The sequence below is a fragment of the Bombus vancouverensis genome, chromosome 5 (assembly GCF_051014615.1).
Source record: "Bombus vancouverensis nearcticus chromosome 5, iyBomVanc1_principal, whole genome shotgun sequence".
Taxonomy (NCBI): domain Eukaryota; kingdom Metazoa; phylum Arthropoda; class Insecta; order Hymenoptera; family Apidae; genus Bombus; species Bombus vancouverensis.
Genome location: NC_134915.1, coordinates 11,971,067 through 11,997,320, shown reverse-complemented (window position 1 = coordinate 11,997,320; position 26,254 = coordinate 11,971,067). Strand labels below are relative to the sequence as shown.

At 35.1% G+C, this 26,254-nt stretch overlaps 3 protein-coding genes across 4 annotated transcripts in view; 1 reads left to right on the top strand and 2 right to left on the bottom strand.

Moving 5' to 3' along the window:
• The window catches only part of MCU (mitochondrial calcium uniporter), a 76,972-nt gene extending 60,767 nt beyond the window's left edge, over window positions 1-16,205 (bottom strand). Inside the window, exon 1 of one of the 2 annotated variants that reach the window (XM_076618370.1) lies at window positions 15,938-16,205. In XM_076618370.1, the coding sequence (XP_076474485.1) occupies window positions 15,938-16,042 (105 nt within the window). In that variant the 5' untranslated portion in view covers window positions 16,043-16,205. The remainder of the gene's footprint in view (window positions 1-15,937) is intronic. The other variant, XM_033332799.2, reaches the window with a different exon arrangement.
• A 268-nt stretch (window positions 16,206-16,473) lies between these two features.
• On the top strand, window positions 16,474-18,368 carry Amt2l (Amt-2-like protein). The gene is made up of 3 exons (XM_033332825.2): window positions 16,474-16,486; window positions 16,845-17,605; window positions 17,703-18,368. Exons 1-3 carry the CDS (start codon window positions 16,474-16,476, stop codon window positions 18,366-18,368), a joined length of 1,440 nt encoding a protein of 479 aa, XP_033188716.1.
• Window positions 18,369-18,567: 199 nt separating this feature from the next.
• Window positions 18,568-26,254, bottom strand: part of sfl (N-deacetylase and N-sulfotransferase sfl) — a 161,022-nt gene continuing 153,335 nt past the window's right edge. Inside the window, exons 6-13 of the mRNA XM_033332961.2 lie at window positions 24,829-25,172; window positions 23,872-24,160; window positions 23,092-23,220; window positions 22,847-23,029; window positions 22,534-22,754; window positions 22,139-22,417; window positions 21,543-21,840; window positions 18,568-21,453 (exon numbers count right to left, since the gene is read on the bottom strand). Coding sequence (XP_033188852.1) covers window positions 21,343-21,453; window positions 21,543-21,840; window positions 22,139-22,417; window positions 22,534-22,754; window positions 22,847-23,029; window positions 23,092-23,220; window positions 23,872-24,160; window positions 24,829-25,172 — 1,854 coding nt within the window. The 3' untranslated portion in view covers window positions 18,568-21,342. The remainder of the gene's footprint in view (window positions 21,454-21,542; window positions 21,841-22,138; window positions 22,418-22,533; window positions 22,755-22,846; window positions 23,030-23,091; window positions 23,221-23,871; window positions 24,161-24,828; window positions 25,173-26,254) is intronic.

Sequence of the window (26,254 nt, the reverse complement as noted above, 5' to 3'; positions counted from 1 at the left end):
CACCAGAAGCTGCTCCTGCGGGGATTCCAATTTACACAGAGTTGACAGCGTTCAAGGAAACCTGCTATTTTGTCAACGATACTCCGTTTGAAGTTCAATCGTTCCAAAACGTCTTGATTTTTGTCACGTGAGCCCTCTAACTTCAAATATTACGATTTTTAACACATTGCGTTAACGAAATAACGTCTCATTCGCAATCACGTAACAAAAAGTGTCAAAATATTTTTTAATTTTCCTACGAACTTCGTTTCACCGCTTGGTCCCTAATGGGTTAAATATTTACAATTTAATATTTTATATATTTAACATTTATTTAATATTTTATATATTTAATATTTAACATTCTGGCATTTTTTTGTTTCACGTTCCTCCTCTTCCTCGTTAATGAAGTTATGTATTTTATATTAAACCAAGTCTCGACGGTGACGTATAGTTTAATATTTTAATCATAGTTCCATTACTTTTAATTTACACTTAACCACAAAACGGAATATATTCGTAAGCATATAATTACTCGCAGGAAGCTCGTACAAAGTATCTTGCGAGGTGCATAAAATGAGAAGCAGACGGGAGGTCGAGACGAATAAACCTATTTACAAGTTAACTCGTATGCAGCACACGGCATATTCTACGATATACTACGATATACCAAGAGTAGCTGGAAGTGCCGCTGAAAACCATGTTATTGAACCATGTTGTTGAACCATGTTGTTGAAACAATCCCGTAAAGGTAATTTACGCGACAATGATTCATTTCTGTGATGCGATTATGAAATTCTCTCGTTTCCTCTCAATTTGTTTTATTTCATTCTTGTATGCGCGGCCGGATACAACTGAATTATATTCAATCTAAGTAAATCGAAACGATCGAGCGTCTTTTCCAGTTGATTCCTTTCGATGCGATATTCATTTTACATCTAAATTTTGTTTTTCATTCTATTTCAACACAATCCACTAACTAAACTTACAAAAATTGGTCGTGTCGTAAGTTTTAAAGATATATTGAAATTTTAGCAATTTTTAAAATTCACGGATAGAATTTTACCTCCACATCCACGAGAAAAATTAATCTCTTTGCAAACTTATTTCTAAACAATCCACCGATGCGATTTACTAATAGCGACCATATAAATATTTTAAAGATACGTATATAGAGATAATCATTACTCCAGAAACATTTTTACAACAAATTCCTATTTCCAGTGTTAAGCAAACATCATTACATCATCCTGACTGCAAGAGGCGTCCGTGATATATTGATTCGCTCTTACGTCTTCAATCAATGACATTCTTCGAAAGAACGCGTATACTCATTAAAGAAAATCTCCAACGCCAAGGAAATGGTTTATCCGCCTTGGGTCGTCGAGGCAGATTTTTCAGGCACTTTGACATCGTTCGTCTCGTATAATGGTAGTGGAAAATCACAGATATACACTCTATACACATGAGATCATCAAGCAGTCTATTACCTATGGTACGGACTTCGAGAAGTGCTTTGTCACGATAAAAATCGTCGATCGTATCGAGATGCACAGAAGGTTGTTTATAAAACTCGAGTTGGAACAGACGAGACGACGGTGAAAAGAGAGATAAATCGCGCTGCATCTCGCGATCAAATTTTAAAGAAATCGTTACTCGTTCTCTGTCGGATGACTATTGGCACGATCGATAGAGGAATAATTGTCAAAGGTACGGTTTGCCGATGATAAATCGCCATGTACAGGCGAATAATATGATTTAGGTTATACGGAGTTCTATTCGGTTGGAATGTCTCGAATAGGATATTTATCTCACTTGTACGGTATCGAGGTGTTTTGGTGGACGAGTATAAAAACCATGTAGTAAGAGATAAATGTTTGTTTGGAAGTTGGATCCTGATCACTGATCAATGGACGCTGATCAACCGCGATATAAAAAAAATGCGATACGTGACTGTACTGTACGAACTAATCTTTTCTTTTTTTCGTTTTTGTAAAATGTATAGGGAACCTGTTTCACAGTGCGGAAAATCTAGTTTACTTTTTACAATGGACCATTTAATTCTAGTCCATACTGTGAGCCAAATACTAGATTAAACTATCGACTTCAAATTTGTTTTTGAAGATAACGTGGTAAATCATGAAATATACGATGTATTGAAATTTGTCAAAGAATCAAAGATATTTAAAGAAATAATACACCGTGACATCTGTTTGTTGTTAATAACCATGTATTTAGTTGATAGGGCAGTAATCTTTAAATAAGTGAAAAAATATATCATTTTCATTGATGTACTGGTAAAAATTTTCTCCTTTACAAAAAGTGGAGAGAAAAGAAAATAAAGTTTTCTATTAATATGTAGAAATTATGATCGTTGAAAGATATGTAGGACTTTCTCGTACGGACTTTCGTTTAATTAAATCAATTAGTTCTGCGAAAGTGACTTTACGACATGTACTATTCCTTCAATTTTCCTTTCTCGATAAAATTTCAGACGAGACAACCTCTTTAATAATGAATTTATTATGACCAGAAAGGATTATCTTTTGTTATGCTGAAAAATAAATTCTATTCTTAATACGAAGAGTAAATAATAATAATATATACAAATTATATACATAATGGCTATTGAACCTTCTACTATTCGTGAAAGAGTTTCATTGCTGAAGTAATCATTCTGTTTTTTGGAATCACATTTGAATCAAAGATAAATTAAATGAACAAATATATCATCTCTCGAGAGGTTAATCAATAATTAAAAATTGTCACGTCCCGCGCCCCGCGCGATCCGTAGCGCGAAAGTAAAATTGATAATTTCTTTCAAATCAAGGTAATTTAAAACGTTTATTTGAAACCGTATTTACAGTATTTGAAATGAGAGACAGTTAAAGCGGCTAAAAGCTATATCTTGCGAAAACTTATCTAATTATGCTTTATAACGATATTAAGACAATTTAAATTGTAAACAAAGTCGGCAGTTTGAACAAACGTTGGGGATCTTCCCAAACATTTTCAAAAGGAAGACCCCAACGTGTTTTCATCTCCGACAGATGTAAATAAATGTAGCGACTCAGAGAAGTCAGTAACAATAATTACCGTTCGTCTATCGAATAATAATATTACCGTTTTGTAATATTACCCGACTGTATCGAGTAATTACCATTCGAAGAGTTAGTTATCATTTTGTCAATTGAGAAATCATCATTTTGTCAACCGAAGAATTTTATATCCGTTAGTCTGTCAGTCAATTGTCAAAATCGAATAAGATTTGGATAAATAATTACATATTGTTAATTTACTTTCGAACAACTTTTGCCAATTGCATTAAACGTCAGTTAGCGCTACCTTCTCGTCAGCAACTAAATAGAACGCAACAATAATAATATAAATAATATAAAAATAATTAAATGTCGCCACTGAAATGAATTTCGTGCAATTTTCCAGATGAAGGCAAAATAATTTCAATACTGGCATCTGCGATGAATATACTTCCACGGATATTGTAAAAAAAGAATTACGAATAGCATTTCTACTCCCAAATTCGGTTTACTACCCTTTGAGTTAGTAATGTTTCAAGAGGAAGCAGATAATTCATAAAACAGAATTTAACGAACTGGATGATCAACACGTGTCCTAATGGACGGCTTTTAATGATACGATTCAATCACGCCTAAATTAGTGTTATAAATATTATGTCACGTTACTCTATACATTGTTATATTTCCTTTTATCGTACCCCATCGCTTTACTTAGCTTTCCGATATTTAATATATTGTACGAAATGTTATAAAAGTTTATGGCTGCTATTGCCAGTTACGTGAAATATTTATGTCAACAAGTTTTCGCGTGATAAGCAATTTATAAATGATGTTTATGGAGAAAGTAAGTTAGGTTTGTAGAAGAAGATAAAAATTATAGAAAGTTGAAATATATTTTTCTCAATTACGCGAGAAAGTCATTTTGTGACAAAAATTCTAGCAAACGGATGGAACGAATCGTGTAGTTTTGATAAAATTTCTCATAAAAATTGACATTTTGTCGTAAAGAATGTAGTTTAGTGGATAAAACTAGAAATTTGTAACAAAATAATTTTTAGATTTGTAAGTTTAATAAATCTTCATGCATTCTGTCTTCTTCTGTATTATTACGTTGTCAGTTTCAATCTCGCACGACTTAAAATTTTCATATATGTCGTTACTACGTTTGATTAACGACCTTTTTACTTGTTACGTACTATATTAAGAAAAGCAATGAATATATCTTTCATCCAATTATGTCAAAAAAAAAAAAAAAAAAAATAATACTACACGAATATAAATGCAGCATTAACGTGAAAATAAAATACAATAAATTATTAAATCTAAAACTAAATATAGAACAAAGCCATAAATATCAGTAAATTGCAGCGCATTATCACAGAAAAATCGTTTGTTGTAGCAACCTATCGCTCAACTTCCTGAAATGTAGCGGTTGTTGCCCGCATAAGATTCGCAGTATCGTAGCACAAGTTCATTTCCCGCTTTGACTTCCTATCATACTGATCGAGAAATTAATCAGAGTAGTTGTGACACGTGAATAGGGTGAATAGCAGATATCAGATAGAACCCTTCGCTGATCGATAGCCTTTGTCCAACCTATTCGCACTCCACAATATTCTACAACTCGGAATAAAATATAATGCGATCGAATGGAACCTTTAACGATTTACTGCAGTTATATGATTTATTATTAACAAATATAGAATATTTTATTTTATTTTTAAATTAGTATAGAGTCGCGATAAAACTTCTAGATGTGAAGGAAGCAAAAATTTATTTAATACTAAAATATCTAATATTAAATATTCTGATAACGATGATATTTTATCTAATACGGACATAAAACTGGGATGTTTATCTTCTACTATAATCTATTGAAAATGAAAAGCAATGACGGTAGAAGTTTAACTTTGATTTTACATTCAACTAAAAATGAGATCTTCCCCTTAAAGAATGAAATTTATTTTGCTGATATAGTAGACGCTATCAATTTCCAAATGGTAATCTTTAACTAACAGTCGCGTGAAAGGTAAAATGGTTATTCAGGATGTTGATTTGAAGAGTGTTCGTGATAACACACATCTAGTTATTCGGAGAGTTCTAAATTGCACAGTTTAATATAACCAGAACACGAACTAAATTTCACAAATTTGTTATGCAAAAGTTACGGAATTAGAAATTGAAACAGAAATAAACTAAAACGCAAACGAAGGTGATGAAATTCTCAAAACGTTATAAACAGAGGATTACGTAAGAAAATGCTTTTGCTAAGGTAAATTGATAAATCTGAAATTCATTCAGATCTGTGATAATTAAAAAATAATAATTATATTCTTCTTACGAATTTATATTTATATGATAATTAACATTTTTTTTACAAATAAGTTCAATATATTCAAAAATATTCGCTATTTAAAAAAGATGTCTTGTATAAAACGTTTCAAAAATGTTTACAATTCTATGAATATAATGCTGTCTGTTTTCGACACGAAAATTTTACCTCTTGAATCATAAATTCGTCAGAGACACGACAAATGCATTCGAAACATATTGTACTCGTGCAATGTTCGTTTCACGAGCTTCACGGTTCCATCATTTCTAGAATTCCATAAATTTCGCAATTTAACGAATGAAACAATACTAATCAATATTTGGTAAAGGGAACAATTAATATCGCAACATTGCTCCACGATTATTAATCGGTAAAATATTGCACGCCATCCAGGCTCCACCCAGTTTGCATACTGTTTTGCACGAAGCTGCAAAGTCAGCGAAAGGATTTATACAGGCTTCACCATCGTCTTATGTCATTACCATTAAGGCAAGACAAGCAGAGGATTCATGATCGTAATTCCATGAAATTTACGGGGTGTAGATAATGGAGTGGTCGCTTTTAATGGCCTATAATTCCTAACAAAATCGATGAGGCCAATACCTGTAGACGTTCTATCGTGTCAGAATATAACGTCGAAGAAGCGAGAGTCATAATACAATGCATAAAGTTAAGATCGAACAGTTGTTACAACCCTCTTAGAAGTGATCAACCAATGGTGGCTACACCCAACAGTAATCGATAAAAATGTTGAACTTTCAACTAAATCATAGTAGCAGCAACAAAGTATTTATCTCTGTAAAACTTTGATAAAGAAGTCATTTTCCCTTAATGCAACTATCACAGCCTAGTTTGAAAACTGCTGCCTCGTTTAATAACGTTGGGAACTTTGAGCAGGAACTGTTCCTCTAAACTTCTCTCCATCTAGGCTTCTGTTCCTCTATCCAGAAACAGGTTTCATTTACGACAATATTCGGGTGCTTTACGTTCTACGTTTTTCGTCTATCTTTTATCTTGATTAAAAAGATTCCTGTACACTATCTCGTCCTACATTGTACCAAATTTCGCTGCTGCCAGGCCACACTCATCATTTTTAACCGAGTTTTAAAATTTTTTAACCGAACCGATCTTTCCCAAACGATATAATACTCAATTTACAGTTTCAACCGATTCTCTGATTCCAAGCAATTAATTTAAAAAAAAATATATATATATGTATACACCATGGTATCTATTTTGTACCTAACTTTTAAATTAGAACTTTGAGTTCTAGTTCCAGTAGGTTAGTAAGCTAGAATCTTTCTACAAAGAAGAACAAAGAAAAATAAGCAAATATGATGGGTGTAAGCCATAAAAAAATTTGCCTATAGAAACCTGTGTAGATGGAGTCGAAAGAATAAAGCTCGTGTCAATATAGATAAGAGTCATTGAAGCAGCCACAGAGAGAGCGAGAAAGAAAGAGGGTGCTTTTCTCTGGGTCGAGAGAATGTGCAGTGGAACAGATCGATGTCCATGGCGCCTGCCGCAGACTCTGCAGTCTGTATTACTGTATCCTAGTGTATACAATTCCGTAACTGCTAGGTATAGGAATGTTCACTGTAGCGCGGATATACTAATGTCAGTGTCTAGATAGCTGTTTATGTTATAGGGGTTATATGCTCGATGAGATAATCGATTCTTCCGAGTAATTAATCGTTACATCAACATGTTCTCTTAGTCGACATTCGTGGAATGAATATAGGTTTTACAACGGGACGAAGGAAAATCATTTTATTTGATCGCACGAAAATTGGATATTGCATTGACGAACGAATGTTATTCGTATTTTCTTTTTATTTTTATGCTTCAACAACGTAACAAATCCAGAGAATGGATCGATACATTCTGGTATGCGTTTTAAAAGAAATATTTTATTCGATTGATAAAAAAAGTGGATATTGGATAGGTGGAAAGACGATAAGTCGTATTTTCCTCTTATTTCTAAGTTTGAATAACGCGTCGGAAGCAAGGAAAATGAGGCAGCAGCAGATTCGTATTCGTTCGAAGGAAAGCTTGAAGTATTCATTCAATTGGTTTAAAATTTGATATTGGATCGACGATGGGATATTAAATTGTATTTTCTTTTTACCTTTGAGCTCCATTAACGTCGGGAATAGACAGAAAGGATCAATACGTTTGTAAGCATTCTAAAGAAAATTACTATGTAGAGGTGACAGAGTTTGCCAGGGTGACTGTTCAATTATCCAATTCTCTTCGATTCTAACATACGAAACATTCTGTATATTCTACCGTATCACTTAATTTAACAGATATATGTTGACGTATATATTGTGCTGGCTACAAAAAATATAAAAATACAGATAAATCATAAGCAGTTCTTGAAACTAGGATTGATGGATATAAGTTAATTAATAGAAGAATGTAATCTATATCTGAAGAAGGTAATCATGCTTCGAAAGTTTTAAAAACATAATCATTATTCATTTTTATTTTGTTCGAGAATCATCGACGAGATTAATCGAAAATTAATCTTTCACTGTACAGCTTTTAATATGCACATAATAAATAATATCTTGAATAATATATTTGCAGGTAAATTCATTGTGGTTTATAATAATCATTCAAAAATGCATTTGTCCCGTGAATTAAACATGCTCTGGGAAATTATTCGCTATTTGGGTTGGTTAATCAATAACATAAACTCATTAATACTGATTTAAACACGTTTATACATATGACATAGCCTCTGGTATTTCAAATTCATGAGATACAAAACAATCACTGACTCATCATTATCTAATCTAATATTTGTTGACACACGGGAATTCTAATAAAAAATAAATTTTATCTAGCAATTTATCAAGCAATGATGTAAGAATCTGATGACGAGTTGGTCTCTTTCCCAAACGAAGAAACGCTTGGCTACCTACTAGTATTTGCTAAACTAAATTGGACTGAAAAGTTTGCACACTTTAAAAGACCAGTTCGAAGAGCTAATTTTGATGGAATAAGAAATTAAAACTTTTTTCTCAATCAATTTCAAGATAATTTGGACTACTAGATTAGATTTAAATTAGGATACTTGATTTCGAAAAATATCATTTGTATATAAGTTTAAAGTGAAGTATTCTAAATTTAAATGTCTTCGCTAAAATTATTATAGATTATCTGGAAGCAAATAACAATATACGTGTCAAGCTTTGATATTTTTGATTAGCATTGTATAATTACGCTCAAATGATTATTCATTAATTGCGTTCTATGAGTGATAGTTTTATTTATCATATATTAGCGATTTCATCTACAAGGTATATTTATTCTTCCTAAAAGAATCTTGGAAATAATTCTTCAAAGTAACATAAATTAACAGCAGACGTTGAAAACGTAGTTGGCAAACTTTTTCAATAAAACAGGTGCCAAGATGCCTGCTACATTTGCTGTTCTAACAATATATTCTTAGTGTTATAGATATTTCTCAAAAATACCATAGTATTTCAACAGATTTAAGGTTTACAATAAAGGAACGCTATACGTACCTTCAGGTTATTATGCAAAAGGTACTTAAATGCGTGGTTTAAATACTGCAGATTAAAAATTATGAAACCGTGAACCAAACGTTGCAAACTAAACATTTCGAAATTACGAACGAATTCATGAACTAAATGTCTAAACTATATGTTACGGAACTGTAAACATAAAATTTCATAATAATTCATATAAAGTGCATATGTAAAGTTGTATGATATGAAGACGCGTATTAGAATGTTTTATTTCTTTGAATTTCCTCAACCCTCCAATAAAAAAAAGATAAAAAATTCCAGTAATGGAAACTGTCTACAACAACGAATATTTTCTGCCGCTCACATCTCAACAGAATCATGATTACTCTAAAGTGAGTGATCTTAGGGCTTTGTTGTCGGCTTAACCAACGCAAAGACTGCACGAGAGTCCTTTCCTTTTACGTGAATCGTTTTCTCGGTTACAAAACGGTCCACTCGACATCATTTCTCAGCGTCGGAATCATGTCGTTCTGTCTAAAAGAGTTGTGCTAACTAACTGGATTTTGAGGAATCGCTGAGCCAGAGTCACTTTTTGTCGAGATATATCCTCGAATTTAATCGGTTCAAGAATTTCTTACGCTTCGTCGTGGCAATTTACTGCGTTTCGCGGTAATTAACATCGTGGAAGTTTTCTCGGTAATTGTTTACATAGAGGTATACGTCAACGATTTCGATGACCTCGAAGTATGTTGTTAACGTCGTCAATCTCAACAACTTTTTCCTATAAATGTCACCGTTGCTCGGCTTTACTGTTCGAGATACATGTAAAAAATTTAAATTAAATTTACTTTCCGTTACACCATATTTTGGGTTAGGCGGACATATCTTTATGTAACCTACTTTAAACCTGACTCATTGGTGTCAATCATGTGTCATATAAATAAAAAAGGATAAATCAATTATTATTATTGTTGGTTACAGATAAGATTAGGGTTAAAATTAATATTAATATAATGAATATGTATATTTTAATAAATAGCTCATTCATATGCTCTTTATTATTTTTTATCGATAGTGATTGATTTTTCGTGCAATTAATTTTATTCAACTCCTAAAAATAGCATTTTAGAAAAATATACATTAAAGAAAGAAGCGTTAAAGCGTTCAAATGCGACGAAGGTATTAGAAGTTATTGCGAAATTTTACTTTGATGAAATTGGTGTTGTTTAGTTTCTAATGTGTTTTATTATAAATAAACATAATGCGCTGTTAACTTGCTACATAATACCGTTCCGTGTCGCCCTATTTTATGGACTAACCGATAAGAGTCATTATTCTAATCTAAGCGTAGTGATTAGCTTATCACCAACACCCACGCGAATATCTAAAAAGGGATCTTTCACGAATATGTTCTATCCACTCTATTAAAATTTAATGGAGACTTAAGAGAATTTTTGTTCTTGAACGGTGAATTAAGAAACGAATCACACACTATACGACTTACTATATCTTGTAATGAAATGGTGTAGAGTTTGAGCTCGATTACCTAGCAACCCATTATCGTCAAAAGAAAAAAGATATACACGATAGAATTCTACAGTTTTGATCAGAAAGGATAATATTAAGATTCCAAATATCAAAATTCAATAACATCATTAATTAATAAATTATTATAGAAGAGATTTTTTAAATTTTAATTTCTTTCGTCTTTAATTTAAAAAAATACGGTAATTAAATTCTTCTAAAAATTTCAATTTAGACCTAAACTTTTCGGAATTTTACCTTTGACTGTCATTCGAGTGAAATGCTGAAAATACAGAACAGGAGATTTTAGGTTTCAATAATCGATCAACATTCGCGTTTCAGTGTCAGTAGCACTCGAGATATGGTCGTGGAATTCGTCACGTTCGCAAACGTTTACGCATTAACGTGAGTCAACAACTTTATGCAAATCTATGTCAGATTAACGACCTGACAATTCCGAGAATGCTTTTTGCTTCACTATATCCGTTATATGCACATTTCTTCCGCGCTATGAAACAACAGTTTGGACGACTCATCACACAGGAGAGTGATTTTCAATCCTTCGATACTACCAACGTTCCAGATAGTAGATGAAAAAGCACTTACTGATGGTATTAGATCTTTCACATACTATATTTTAAAATAGGTATCGTTCCATAAATTCCTATTAATTTTATGATACATTTACTGGAATCCGGAATTTTCCAGTCGAGGGAGTGTCAATTTCAGAAATATAGAGGGCTTACTCGAAAATATTTTACAAGTAGATAGAAAGGAATTCTTTATACAAAAATAAATGAAGAATAAGTTAATTTTAAGAACTTGTTGCGTAGTACGTATCCACTTACAAGATCGAAATATTCCCCTTAGGTCTTTTTCAATTCGATAAGTCATAAAAATTATGCAAACGATGTATTCGTGCAAAATATGCTATTATTATATTATCATTCAACGTATCTTAACTACGTCAAGATTTAAGTGCATGTGAATAATCGATTTTCTCAGTAAACAGCCCTTTAATTTATTTTTGCATAAGAAATAATCTTCCATCTGCATGTACAATGTTTTCAATTCCACTCAACCTATCTAATCAAATTGAAATAATATTAATCGAAGTACAAGTACAATTTGTATCTTCGTTACTAAATTCGCTTTCAACCACGCAACGAAACGGTGAATATAGAAACTAATTAAGGAATATGAAATGAAGGGTTCGAGTGATTAATCGATGGAAACTTTCCTGCATTTTGCATGAATAACGGGGGAACAAGTTGAATCGATACAGACTTGAGAAACAAATTCGCAAACAAAGTTACAGTTAAGCAGAGAGAAGGGTCTATTATTCGAACCCTTGCTCCAATAAATGGAATCAGCTCTTTGGGTGACTGGTAGTGAGAATATTTCACGATCGTATCGGTCCATTGATGGAAGCTTTCAGATAACTCAACGAAGCAGCAGACAGACGGGGACGATGGAGAGTTCTCGTTTACGAGAGTTACTCTTGATTATATGAAATGAATCACACATCGTGTTGGATGCTGTGAATACATCAGTCTGCGCAATGCTCGTAGCTGTACGGATAAATTAGAGTATCGTGCCTTAGCGAATAAATTTTAATGGAAGTGCGTCACTGCCACTTCTGTTGCGTCCCGCAAATCTGTGATAAGAATATCTTGTCCGATGACTCGATATAAATGTCAAAAATCATGTGAACGCGATGCACGGCACACATCCCCGGTTACAGTAATAATTTCGAACGCAAGTTATGGAAGAATAGGGTAAGAAAATACCTATACCGTGATATCTAGAAATGCTCTAATTTTAAATAATTTAATTATCTCCTTTCCCTTCAAATTATTATAAAAAAGATAAACGTTTTTAATACAGATGTGGCAGTATGAATAGAGCCTAAAGTTTATTTGCTTTTTTCAACGATAAAAAGATGGAAAAGAAAAGAAAATATTGTGTGAATAAATTCATAGATACTTCTAGCTGGTATTTTGGAGTATTTTTACGCAAATCCACATTTTTTCCTTTTTTTTTTTTTGGTAATATAATAAAATGAGAAGAGTGGAACCTCGGAAATTCGGAAGAAAATTGTTTTATGTACCAAGTGTTATAGAAAGCACCATACTTTGCATATTTTTCCATAATATGTGCATTCTGTACAACTTTGCACTTTCAAATTTCCTATAAATGCATAAAAATCCGCAGTCTATCTCTTCCACTTTTCAAAACGAAATTTTTGGTTTCGAACTCTATACGTGGTTTTACTGTAAAATGCGCCGAAGTTGCTGATCGATCACATCATAAAAATTGCCAGAGTTCAAAGAATTAAAGTACGTAAAGATTTGAATCATCATCTCTATTTATCAGAATTTTTACCTTCTTTACATATTACTCGCTCAATATTCAATAGCTGTGACAAGACAGAGAATATTTACATATTTGTAATCCACGATTCGCCGTTAATAGTTCGTGTGAGTTCGTTTTCGTCGTGAGTCAAGATAAATATATTTCCGGAATTTAAGAGGATGTCGAAGATATTCTAAGCTGCGGCGGGCAGTTTATAGTTAACCATTGTGACGAATTCATGGCGTCACAACGTACGCTAAGTATTATGTAACGGCGCTACGATGTGCATTATAGTGTTGCAACGATTCCTTTGATCACATTCAAGCTATGCACGACTTAATACGATCAAAAACCCGATGTAATTAATTTATTGATCTATAAATGAAGTCTACGGAACTTACATTAGCTTGATACAGTGATAAAATGAAATTAGGAAACATTTAATCAACCGATTTGTAGTATCTATTATTATGTATTGCATAGTGCAGTAATATTACTATCTACTCTAGTATTATCGCATTATCTAATGGCACTATCAATAGTGAATCGTATTATATACTCTGATCGCTATTAAGCATCAATTATGTGACTAATGTACTCGATGTATACATTTAGATACTATTCATGTAATACCTGAATTTGCAATTCACTCAACGATTGATTCTATGAATTAAAGTTACAAATTAGAAAAATTCCAAATTTTTTCTCTTTTAATATCAATGTTTATTTAAGTATAAAAGTGGAAATCTGTCTGTCTGTTTGTCTCTCTCTTTTCCTCTAAATTGAGTTTTCACTGGAAGTTATTTAAATGACTGTTGCATTTATATTTTCCACTCTAGGATAGTCTCAGAGGAACATAGCAATTTCTTTTAAAAACGGTTATGATCCCATAAAACAAATGGACCGCTACAGACTCATCAAAGATACTTTTATTAAAGCAAGAATCATATGCACATAAATGTTCCCATAACATTTCTTACTTTCTGCATGAGCTGTCGTTTATTATCTTAAAGAGAATAAGCCCGTTCCATATCAGATCGAATTCTAAGCCTCCTTAATGGTCCATTATCAAATATCCTCTGTCCCACCCTATATGTAATAATCATGCTGACATAAACCTTATTTTGATGTTCGACGAAGATGAATGTATAAAGAAGTGTCATACCTCAGGCCCTAAACTTTTGAGGTTCTCATCATCGACATATACAAATCACGCCACTCTTTGCTGTTTCACTATAACTACAAAATTCTGAATTGTAAATGCTTTTATATAACATGAAATAATAAAAAATTTTGAAGATGAATTTATTTCACTTCATATTATAGAAAACTACAATATATAAAATTATTGATGCATATATGATATACATATAACATACATATAAAACTATTGACTTTTCCTAAATTTCTGAATTCCATGTAATACGTGCATGTGTGCGTATACATATCTTTAATTTTGTATTGTACAACTGTGTGATACAAATTTTAAATATTTGCAACTTTTGTAATAAAAAATTTAGGATATTGGTCTGATCTGGTAATCCAATGTCTCCTAATTTAATACTGTTCCACGACGGTCAAATTTCCAAATAAGATAAAATCGTCGGTTTTATCCGATTCGTAGAATAAAAGCCCGCAAGCGTTTCTGAATCATGTATTATACGAGACAACAAAGGTGTGGTTTTCCAATTCCTATATATATATAAAAAGAAAAGAAAAACGAAATTGCAATTTATTTATCAAAAAATTCAAAATAACGGTCAGCTATATACAATATCAAATTGCAATGAAGCACAATTGAATAATTTGTTTCAACTGAAAATTTTCTTGTTTTTTGGATACAGCAAAAGTATAGTCCATCGCAACAGTGCATCACATATCCGTACCTGTGTTTATCCGTCCTTCCAGTATTTACCCGGACAAATAACCCGCTAGCAACGTTCGAAGAAAGCTAATTTTCCGTTTCGACATTAATCGTCGACTGATAAGAAACTAAATTGCATCTCTAACTAATTCAATTAAATTGGTAATGGAATGATGCACGACGAAATTCGATTACGAAAACATCCTTTTGACGCAACGAATGTGACGATAAGTCTAATAGCGGGATTCCACGGACGCAGCCGGTAACTAGCATTATTTATTTTAATTAATATCGACGTATTGGAGACACAGCCTGCGCAAGAATGTGACGTATGGACCACATGGAAACATATATCAGTTTTTCGAATGAACCTATTGTAAGAAAGTCGTAATGAAAACGGTGAAAGAGTCAAGCGTCATGTGACATTTGAACCGCATGATGTATATCTAAATTGGTCTCCGTTCTTTATTACGTATGAGGAATAATTCAATCTGTAACGGCGTTCCGTCGTCATATCAGTCACTAACGTAATAGTAAACAGCTGGAGGGAACGTGAATTTACACGTGCACCATGCGTCATACTTTCCACGTAATACTATCGTAATAATGACATATCCTCGTGACATGGTATTTCGCCAGAACTATCCTTACTAATGAAGAGCTGAAGTTTGTACTGACACGATATACGTAAATATGCACAACGATATATATATATATATATATATATATATATATATATACGTGAGTGTAAATACATAATGCAAGGGGAGAAAGTAGCCTCTATCCGTGTATTTTATTAAAAATCCGAGAAAGTGCACAGAAATGGAAAATGTATTCAAGTCTTGCAAGTGTGTATCAAATTTCCATGAAAAATTAGAAAGTGATCATTTCGGTTACTCTGGCAGTTCTAGAGTATCAAAAACAGTACAATGGACCCTTGCGCCCCACATGGTATCCATATTTGATAAGCACAGTGGGGAATACATGTTTATGTATGCACCGTGGATAGTACCGGTGGAATTTTGCAGGCTCAATTTAACTCGTGTCCGGTGCTAAACGACAGACAAGTTTCACCGATGTATATATTTGGGAGCCTGTTGCTCGATCATTGAAAAATGCTCTCATAATATGATACATATGACGCATAGTGAAAGACTGCAGCGAAAAAAGAGAAAGCATACGTAGTAGCATAATCTTAAAACGTAATATAAATTTATACAGAAACGTTGTTGCTTTTAACCGAGCAAGATATGTAATATTGACAGAACATAAACGTCGTTATCACACATTATATTACACTACATATGTAAGCCTATAGATAATAACAATGTATGTCAACACTCACGTTCCGGTAGCTTTTTGTTGTGACCAGAGTGGAGGAAACACTCAGCACGCGGGACACTTCATACCATTTGACAACGCACAGAGCACGGCAGCTTACCGTAGCCATCTTATTCGTATCGTCCGCGAAAAACAGAGCACTGCGTGAACGAGTACTGTGAAATCGTTCTTTTTCACGTATCACTTAACACCGAACACTGATAAACGAGCAACCGACTTCAAGCGACTACCTGCGACGATCGGGCGGCATCGCTTGCCGGCTCGTCCCTGCGGCCCAAGACCACGACCTTGCGACGACCAATAGCGTGACATGCGCGAATCGCACTTCGTTACTTACCATTGGTTCACTAACCTCCGACCAATCAGCGCTTCGCGTACCCATCTGCGCGGTATATATTGAATATTCAAATCGCGGATTTTATTTCTATTGACAATATTTGTATGTTGAAATGATTTTAGTAATAAATAAATATTTGTTGATATATAATGGCTATTGTGTTGGCTATATAAACTAACCTAAAAGTTATATCTCTAAGTATAATGATTCCAAACAGTATTTGCACATATCCTTATTTCCCAATGAAGCTTTCCATACCCTTATCAGGCTTCAGATATCATTTTCACAGCATTAAATTTTTGTAGTCGTGTGAAAGTAAATACCATTAAATGTTAATGCCCAATTAATTAGTATGTAGATGATGCAGTAAATATAATCGTATCGAGTCTTGATCGATCGATAGTGACCTACAATACGAAAAATACGTGCGCGCGGCAACTCAAACGACAACGATCAGATTGCGTCCAGTCGGTGTTAAACTTTGAAATTTATTTTAACCTTGCTAAATTTATAACTCTCGTTTTGTATCTCGAGCGACAGAGAATCGTGTCCCAAGTGAATTTATAGCTTTTAGTATTTCGACAATGTAATCACATTGATTTCGATCGATACTTTCTTACCGAGGTTATGTCTGCTATTTATCCAGATGATTTTAACTATACTTACTACGATTACTCTTTTCGGTTCAGGAATGACGACTTAATCTCAACCACTTCCTCGTGGCGGAGTTTTGCTCGTATTATTCTCGTTATCTTACTACGAATTGGTTTTGTTCTTATACACATTGGTAGCGTACCAGTCAACAACGTCAATTTGATTCTATTACAAAACATCATTGACTTTTGTTGGGTAACGATAGTCTATGCACTTGTTGGAATTGTCATCGCCTACACAGGCGACATAAAAGGTTTGCTTGGCGAAGGACACTGGATCGGTGACGAAATCGTCGATAAGGATGAAATTATAATCGGCTGGTCAGCCGTATCAATTGCTGCTGCAATTTTAACTTGTGGAATCGTGGGTCGGACGCATACCATCGGTTACCTTATCATAGGATTTTTGTTGGCTGGATTGGTGCAACCGTTTCTAATTCATTGGATTTGGACGCCACAAGGATGGATACGAACAAACGTATTATTGCAGCAGGAGGTGTATTTCCACGATTATGGCGGCTCCGCAGTTGTTCACCTTGTGGGTGGATTGTCAGGATTCATAGGTTGCCTGACTCTTGGTCGAAGGATACTTCGTCTAGATGCTATAGATGACGCGAGCATCGCTGTTGGTTCCGCGGGAACTGTTTTTGCTGGTCAATTATTCGTGTTCATTGGTCTACAGGTAACATTATTGAGATATAAACTTTTTAAAATTTATTTCGAAACTTGTATGAAAATGATACGAATTATTACATATATTATATTTTGATTGGGTTTAGAGTCTCGGTATGTTGAATATTCAAGCACTAAGATTCGAAGTGAAAGCCAAAACACAGAAAAATATCTTTGTCAACAATTTACTGGCCGCGAGTTCGTGCAGTCTGCTCGTTGTGGCTTTCCATTTCTTTATTCCTCGTGAAGAATTTAATCACTGGACTGTAATGAGATGTGTGCAAGCTACTGTAGCCGGTCTGGTGGTAATATCTGCTGGACTGGATATTTACTCTCCGATGATGGCAATTGGTTTGGGCACGACCGGAAGCATTATCTTTTATTTGGTCTCAAGGCAAGTGTTTAATAGTGCGCTTGAAGATTATTGTAACATCGTAGCTATTCACTTGGTCTGTGCTATTTGGGGAAGTTTTCTCGTTCCTCTTTTCTGTATCAATGAACATGATGAAGTAAGGATGATTTTGTTAAACTTTATGTGGCAACTGATCTGTTTAGTCACAATAATTGCTTTCGTTGCAATTACTATGATTCTTGCCTTCGGTACCTTACACCACTCGGGCTTGTTGAGAAACAGATCGGAATATTTGAATCATTTAAGAGCGAATGTAGCTGAAGGTAGGACTCGGAGGAAATCACTCCTGGAGAGATTATTCCGTGCCGACAGAGATCCCGTTTATCTTCAACCGGGAACAAGTTTCGCTGAACCATTATGAACAAATTCTGGAGTTTCTAGGTATTAAAAATAATGTATTAACGAAGAATATCACGGACCATGTGAAACAAATGTTTAAATGATTGATTTATATACAATGAATTTTTGTACCGATTGATCGAATTATATATCGATTAGAACAAAGGAAAGGAAATTTTATTGTAGTTTAAGTAAAGAGTTATAGAAGACTCGGTATCAAAGATTTTTAACTTTTGTTTTATTAGAACTTACGGACTATTCATACAGTTATTACAGTATTTTACAATAGAATAATTTTAAGTTAAATAATTAAAGGTTCTATTAAAGTCGTACACATATTCTACACGCGTCTTTCTTTATTCGTACAATGACAGCTTTTCTCTTTTTTTGCACAGCAGTCTGTTAGAACACCTACAAAACGTTACCCTTCGCGCGTTGATTGGTATAATTTGCAATTCAAATGCGCGCGTAATTTAATATTAGCAATATTTTATCGCTGGTTAAATATTAGACTGGCTCGCACAATATTAAATATGGAGATAATTATAAATCATTAAACGATCTGAATACTAATTGCCTAACAATTATAATTTTAACAGTAGTGTTTAATAGGAAAAATTAAGGGAACTTCATAAATTATAATCTTATCCATTTCCGGTAATCTTGTTTAAAGAAACATTTTTAATGTACCTAAACTGCTAAACCAACGATGAAGTAGTGCTAATTACCGAAGGACCTTTTAAATATTCGTACTCGTATAATGAATTCCCCTATGATTTTTTCCGATTTCGGTTTGTCACATATTATTGTCAGCTGGCAGAAATCGGACAATTTTTGCCACCGCCATACCGAACAAAATTGATTAATATTGACTCTAGAGATTCGACGCTGCGATTGGTACAATAATACAATTGTATATACAACACTGGTAAAATGGCACGATTTGACAAAACAGATCAATCGCTTAGTATTAATATCGTTATCTTTAACTATTATTATATTAACAATAAACTTTGTACATGATTCGTTAAACGTCACGCGACACAGTTTAACGGCAGTATAAAAATGAAAACAAAATATACAAGGGGTAACATGACACTGATAAGGTAGTATGAAAAAATATAGAACGTTCGTCATTGATACGTGGCTTTTTTAAAAGTGCATTTCCACGGAGAATGACCTCATAATATTGAAATTGCTCGTGTTGGGCCAGATGTATGTTTCATAGTGTTCATCGCCTTTCTTTTTCAAGACGATCAGACAATTATATTTCTCAATAAATATTCATAATCGTGCTTCTTATTTAAGTAATAAGAATTTTCTAAAAAGAGATATGTTTGTTGAAATTTTTAGACCGATAGGAATATCAATATTGAAAGAATACCAGAAAAGTAGCATATCAAAGACTGTTGAATGAAAATCAATGAATTAAATCTATTGATAGAAGTAATAAGTAATTACTACATCGTACGATTAACAGAGATGATCATAACTGATATGCTTGTAACAAACCATTATCATCATTAAGACTATCTTGTGAATAAGACGATTTTATTCACAGCAGTGCATTCTGGTTTCCACGACATACAATTCGCTATAATACGCCAGGTATTAAAGTTTCCAAAAATCTTCACGATTTTCTTCAACAACGAATAATTCTTCTATTTTGGAACATAGAATCATCATTAAATCAGAATATGTTTGTGTGCCTTAAACGTGACCAGTTATTGCGAATAGGCAGTTTATCACTTCTCCACATAACATCATCGTTCGCTGAGAATGAGCAACCACCATTCTCGAAATAGTTTCTTTCTTTCCTCCTTTAAATTTTATTTTATTAACTCATTATAGTATACCTACGATCACATCAAAACAGTACGATACATAAATGTACAAACGGACGCGATCACACATCTTTCATCGACCTTTCCATCGGCGGTACCAAGAATAGTATTGTCAAAATATACATAGAATCATCATTATAATTTTTTTCTTGCTTTTTTTCATTTTTTCTTCATTTTTTTTAATACGCTTACACAACGAGAATTAATGTACATCGTGTCTCTGAGAGGGTAAGTGGGCGGGAAGAAAGTTCAAAGTCCCCAAAATATCTCACACTCGCAGAAACGATCCTGCAATTAGTACCAGAAGTAAAGGACTGACGGATCGTCGATCAAAACATCAACGTACTCAATCTATCCACATTGATCATTTTCATGAGGAAATAAATCTCTTCAAACATTGCAACGATCTGGACAGACGTCTCACAGAAGTCAAGTATCGCCTTTTTCCAAAATACCGTTCTTTTCTTTTTTTTCTTTTTTGGTCGCTTTTAATTTCATTCGTTAAAGCATTCTCTGGCCTTCTTCTCTTTACTACTCAAGTTTCAAGAAAGTTATTATCCTCGACTCGACAACTTGTTCGTGATTATCATTACGCAAATCTAAAATGTGCGTTTGTTTGTGGTCTTTTGATTTATTAAAATATTGTCGACTTCACAGAGTCGAAGAGAAACACGTTGTACTAAGATCGAAGACAAATTTAACTTGGGTATAAACGAAGAGTTCTTTTTTTTTGTTCTTGAATTCATCTTTAGTAGTAAAGATTAGAACGAAAGCGTCCAATCCTAATAGACGGATGATGGCACCAGCGATCGGGCTGTATTCTCCTAATAACCATGTTTTCTACGACGCAACAACGATGACAATAATAATATAACGTTAATAATAGTGCTATTGGCTTAACAACGATCGACAGTCACGGTCGTGTTCACCGTGAAACCGTTTAGTGACTAGTTTCGCAGGCTCCCCACCGATCTTAGGCCAAACCACTGGGATAGGCCACTTGAATGGTCCTTCCATCGAGGATTTGGTGTCCAGTGGAATATAATCGAATGTACAATTATTTTACAGATCTTCAGCTAGTAACCGGTGAATTTCGTTCACCGTTGAGATAAACAGTTCAGAAACGGTGTCGTTTCATATAATCGACGTTTGCTAGGTCATCACCGTGTCGCTGAGATCTTCCTTCAGCCATTGTGGGATCGTTCTCAGCCCGAGCCGTTTTAATAATTTCACTAGGGCCGTATTATGGGATAGATAATACCTCTGTGAACAAACGAACGACAGATTCAAGAAATCATTCTTTTATATTACTCTTGTCCGCTTTCAATGTTTCCCAATTTGCTATACAGTACCTGTAATAATTTGTACGATTTATCCTCCATCGGAGGATACTGACGGCCTTTGCTCTTGCCGAGGCATTTCGTCCGATCCTCGTTGGTAACTTGACAAAAGAATCCCTTCTTTGGGTCGTACCTCAAGTGAGATGAGTAATTGAAAGCGGGCGTGATCTTGAGGAATCTTTGTAGCTCGTGTAACGTCTCCACGGGATTTTGACGGAGCTGCTCCCCGTCTATGATGTGCAATTGCTGAGGCGGATAGTAGGAAAGCCACCTTTCCAGATGCTGGGCGTATTTCCCGGGATTTAAACATCTGTAACAGACTCAAGCGAATGATACTTGCCGCATTTGTCTTCCCGCGCACAATTAATATTCTACCGCAGACATACAGTCCAGATAGTCTACACGCAGGTCGAACTGCATTAGCAATTTAGATCTTCGCTCGTCTACACCCCGTACGGCTATTACGTGGCCGGATAATGTTATTATTTGCATTCAACTATTCAAGAACTTTTAACGACTCGTTATTCAAGCTCGAGCAAGTACTAGGGGCTCTCGTGCTCGTAACAAACAGAAATTTATTCGTGCGCTTGCACAATGTTGCAACCTACCTATTTCTGAGATCGCGTAGAGGTTTCGGTGCGGTATCGCTCGCAGTGATAACCGAGTGAAAGGAATAATTATTCGCTACAGGATCGCCGTGGACCCTCGTGTGCTGGTACCACGAATAGGCACGCCTGGCTGGCGAAAGCAGTATAGTGATTAACTTTGCTCTCGGTAGAAGCGCATGAGCTCTGCGCGGCACCAATTCACCGTCGAAATAGGTCGCGGATTTTTCGAACAGATACCGTGAACTCTCGTTTTTCGACGCTGGAAAGAAGCTCATATACCTGAAGAGAAAATAGAACGATAAGTTAAGAGCAGATTAATTAACGAGATTCGCGTATCTCTGAAATTTTTCCTCGAAACGAGCAACCGGTTTTCGTTTTTGCTTCGTCTTACTTACCAATCGAGACCCTTGTAATAATTCTTTCCATTGAAGAACTGAATCTCCTCGAACGTGTCAGGACTCGGCAAATTGCTGCTTATCGCCGGATGAATGGACAGGAAGGTGTAGAGAGCGGTAGTGCCAGTTTTTTGGGGACCAATTACCAGGAACCTCGGTAGCTGATCGCAGGTTTTATTCCTCGACCAGATCTTTTGATGCCTTATGTCGTCGCAGGGATTCTTTAATATAAATGAGAGTTTTTATAAACGCCTCGTTACTACGACTACCAATTATCATAACTATAACACAGTTTCACATAGCAGCAACTTACGCCCCACACAGGATCAGATTCTTCGGGATACAACTGAAAATATCTCTCTGCGAGTTGAAGAGGTGGAGCGCTGGATAATCTCAAGTTCGTCCAACATTGAATAAATTTAATCACCGATTCGAAAGTGTATAGCGCCAGACGATCGTTCCCATAATTCGACATGTGCGTCATAAAAATATTGATCTAAAAGAGAACAGTGGAAGTGCAAAGCATATTTTGGAAAAAGTAGATATTGGATTACTTACAGGATTGTGAACGATGGTCTGGAACAATTCTCCACCCTGTATCGATTTATCCAGTTTGTCCCTTCCGCCCGGATATCTATCGATGAAGATCGTGTGTGTGAAAAGGCCACAGGTTTGCCTCGGTAGGACCTTGCACAGAAACAAAGGAAAGAGATCGTCACGCGTTTCCCTTTATCGTTGATTTCGTCGCGATTTATAAGAATCGTACGCCCCAGGGAAATCAATTTTTTATTCCTCTTTATCTGCTCGACTGGTTGTTTAAGCCCTAAGCGAAAGAATCTACGAAACAAAGGATGTTTTGCTGGCAGCTTTATCGCGCGTCGATCCATCGATTTTTGTCTTCAATGCTCATCCGTGAACTAGCCTGTTCTCTAAGGCCAACAGTCGCGCAAGTTTCGACAAAAAGTCAATCTACAAAGCACGAAACTACGAAACTATCGATTCATTCGATCACGAATTCGTTTATTGCTTTTGCATAGTTTCCCAGTCGGTTGCCGACTGTTAACGTCAAACAATTGGCATGTTCAATGTTCGAGCTATGTGGGAAAAACAAAGAGAAAAAATTGTTTAACTCGCTAGCTGGTTTGTTCGGACTATATTGATTGGTGAAATGTGCTTATGTACTATATAGATACTGGCAACTGAAACTATTTATATTAAATTTTCTTTGTGATTAACAAAAAAAGAGAAAGTATCAGGGAGAAAAATAGTGTTTGCAGAGGGAAGTGAACTTTAATTCTTCGGAGTGGATTATTGAAATAGCGATTAGGCAAGATTTACCATTATATTACGATGAATGAAGCCTCTTCTTAATCGAGCAGGCCTCAAATGGGGATACTCTTCTGTGCTAGTGACTTTGATGCTCCATACCCTTTTCCACGCCTCGTATAGTCCTTCGTGAACCGGATAAACGCCGGAATGATGAGGACTTACGCTGTAGCCGCTTCCTGTTGGGATTCCGTGATCTTTCGCGAATTGTTTGTTCAGTGCCATGTCCAATTGTAGATGTGTTACATTCTCGTAGAGATGAGGCTGTTGATGATTCCACATGTGGGAAAACCACGTAAATCTGCAATTTAGAAACGTAAATCTCAATTTTGATAAACATTTATCAAATTCTACTAACGATCTCTATTTCATTTAAAACCACTCACTTTCAACCAAACGATACGAGTTAATATTCATATTTTCATAAAAAGAGCGAACAAGCGTGATCTATTGATTTCATCGACAATCGAAAATGTACATAATCGATCTACGAATTTAATTGCCGTCCATAGGAAAGCAATTACTGGAACAAATCGCGACAATTCGCAAACAGGTGCAACTTCCGCGGTCTGATCAACCGTGACACGTGCACGGTCTCAATACGTCAATTTGCGCCAATAGTGAATCTTTTTGCGCTCTGTTTACCACCCGATTCGCGCAACAACTCTCTGCCAATTCCATTTCCGTTTTCACTGTGCGCACTGTGAAATGTATTCACGAGTCGTTCTTAATCTAACACTAGTATTCTCTAAAAAACGAAATCACTTAATCGTCGTTTCAATACAGAAAAGAATCGCAGAAGTTACAGAAAAGAAAAAATAAGTCTTTTACATTACGATTAATTGGATTTACGAGCAATAGTTTCCCTATTTATGGATTCGCCACTGTGTGAAAGGCACATAAATGTTAGGAAATATCTTGTTTAAATACTAGTAACTTGAAAAGAAAATATACAAAAATAATATATACCTGTCTACGTTCTCCAGAAGCATATCGTCCCCCAGATTCTCTTCCGCGGAGCCGTGATGGAAGTACTTCCCAGAAAACCCCAAGTTGAATTTAAACCCCGGAACCAGCGCCTGAATCCTCTGTTGAGTAGCCAGCAACGCCATCACGTCGTCCTTTCTCAGTCTAGTCCTTTTCTCACCAACGAATATGTCGTCGACGTCAACTAGTATCATCCGATTCAAGCTGAGGCTCAACTGTCCATGAGACAGATAGGATAGTGAGTCGAGTAGCAGCAAATTGTGCAGCCAGAATCGTAATCCTCCGCCGAAAAAGACCCTCTGAATCCCGTCGTATCTGCCGTGATCCTGTGTAATGAAAATCCAATGTGGGTCCGTTAAGGCTTATCGCGTTTAGGCTTATCATACTGTACCGTCACTCTGATCTCTGTCGTTTAGCGGGCGAAGTCGGATTTTTTCTTTTTTTTCTATTTGTTAAAGAGAGGATGGGGGTTTGAGAATTAAACGAGCCAGCACGAAGTACCTCGTTTACGGAGAGCAAGCTGATAAAGCGAAGCCTGGTATTTAATATCGATCAAATTCCTTGGGTAATTCTAGCGCGTAAAAAAGACACGATGAGTGGCGATTAAAAAAAGAGGGAGAAAAAACATATGGAAAAGGGGGAAGAGAGGAAGATTTCGAGAGGAAGTTAAGGTTCGATTTTTAAGCGCATTTCCGAAGTTAAACGGGTTATGCTATGGGAGAACGGGGAACGCTAATCTTCTTTTAATCGCTTTCAACAGCGATATATTCGATTCGAATAGCAATTGTATCGTCTGCCGATCGTTATTCCGAATGGGACTTTATATTTTATGAGGTGGTAAGGTAACCCCGTTTGTTTGAAACAGAGGTTTTTCGTCGCAAGATAACGGGTGTTTAACTCTATGAAAGTTGCAATCGATCTGACAAAAACGAAATTTGCATAGAAATATTTTTAAACAGGTACCTCACTTGTTTCTTGAAATAGAAATTTTGCACTACGAGATGGCGATGTTTAACTCTAGGGAAGTTGCAACTAAACTGACAGGTCTGAAATCTCTTTGAACATATTTTTAAACAAGTACCTCGCAAAGTTTCTCAACTAAAAAAGGAGGCAGGAGAAGAAATGTCTAACTGTTAAAACGTTCTAAATTTTAACTAATCAAGTCAGTTTCGTTATCCATAACTTCTTTAGCTAACTTTGAAAGTTTGGACATGAGGTTTCGCTCGCATATTTCCAAAATTATATAATTTTCACGAAAACGAATATAAAACAATCGATTTGTTCGAACGTCTACGATAGAATAGTCCGTTAATTTAACGTTTAAAATTATGATCTAGTCGTCTCGCTGTAAATAAGCGTTGGTAAGCTTATAGAAATTATGCAAGAGCCTTTATCCCATCGATCAAAC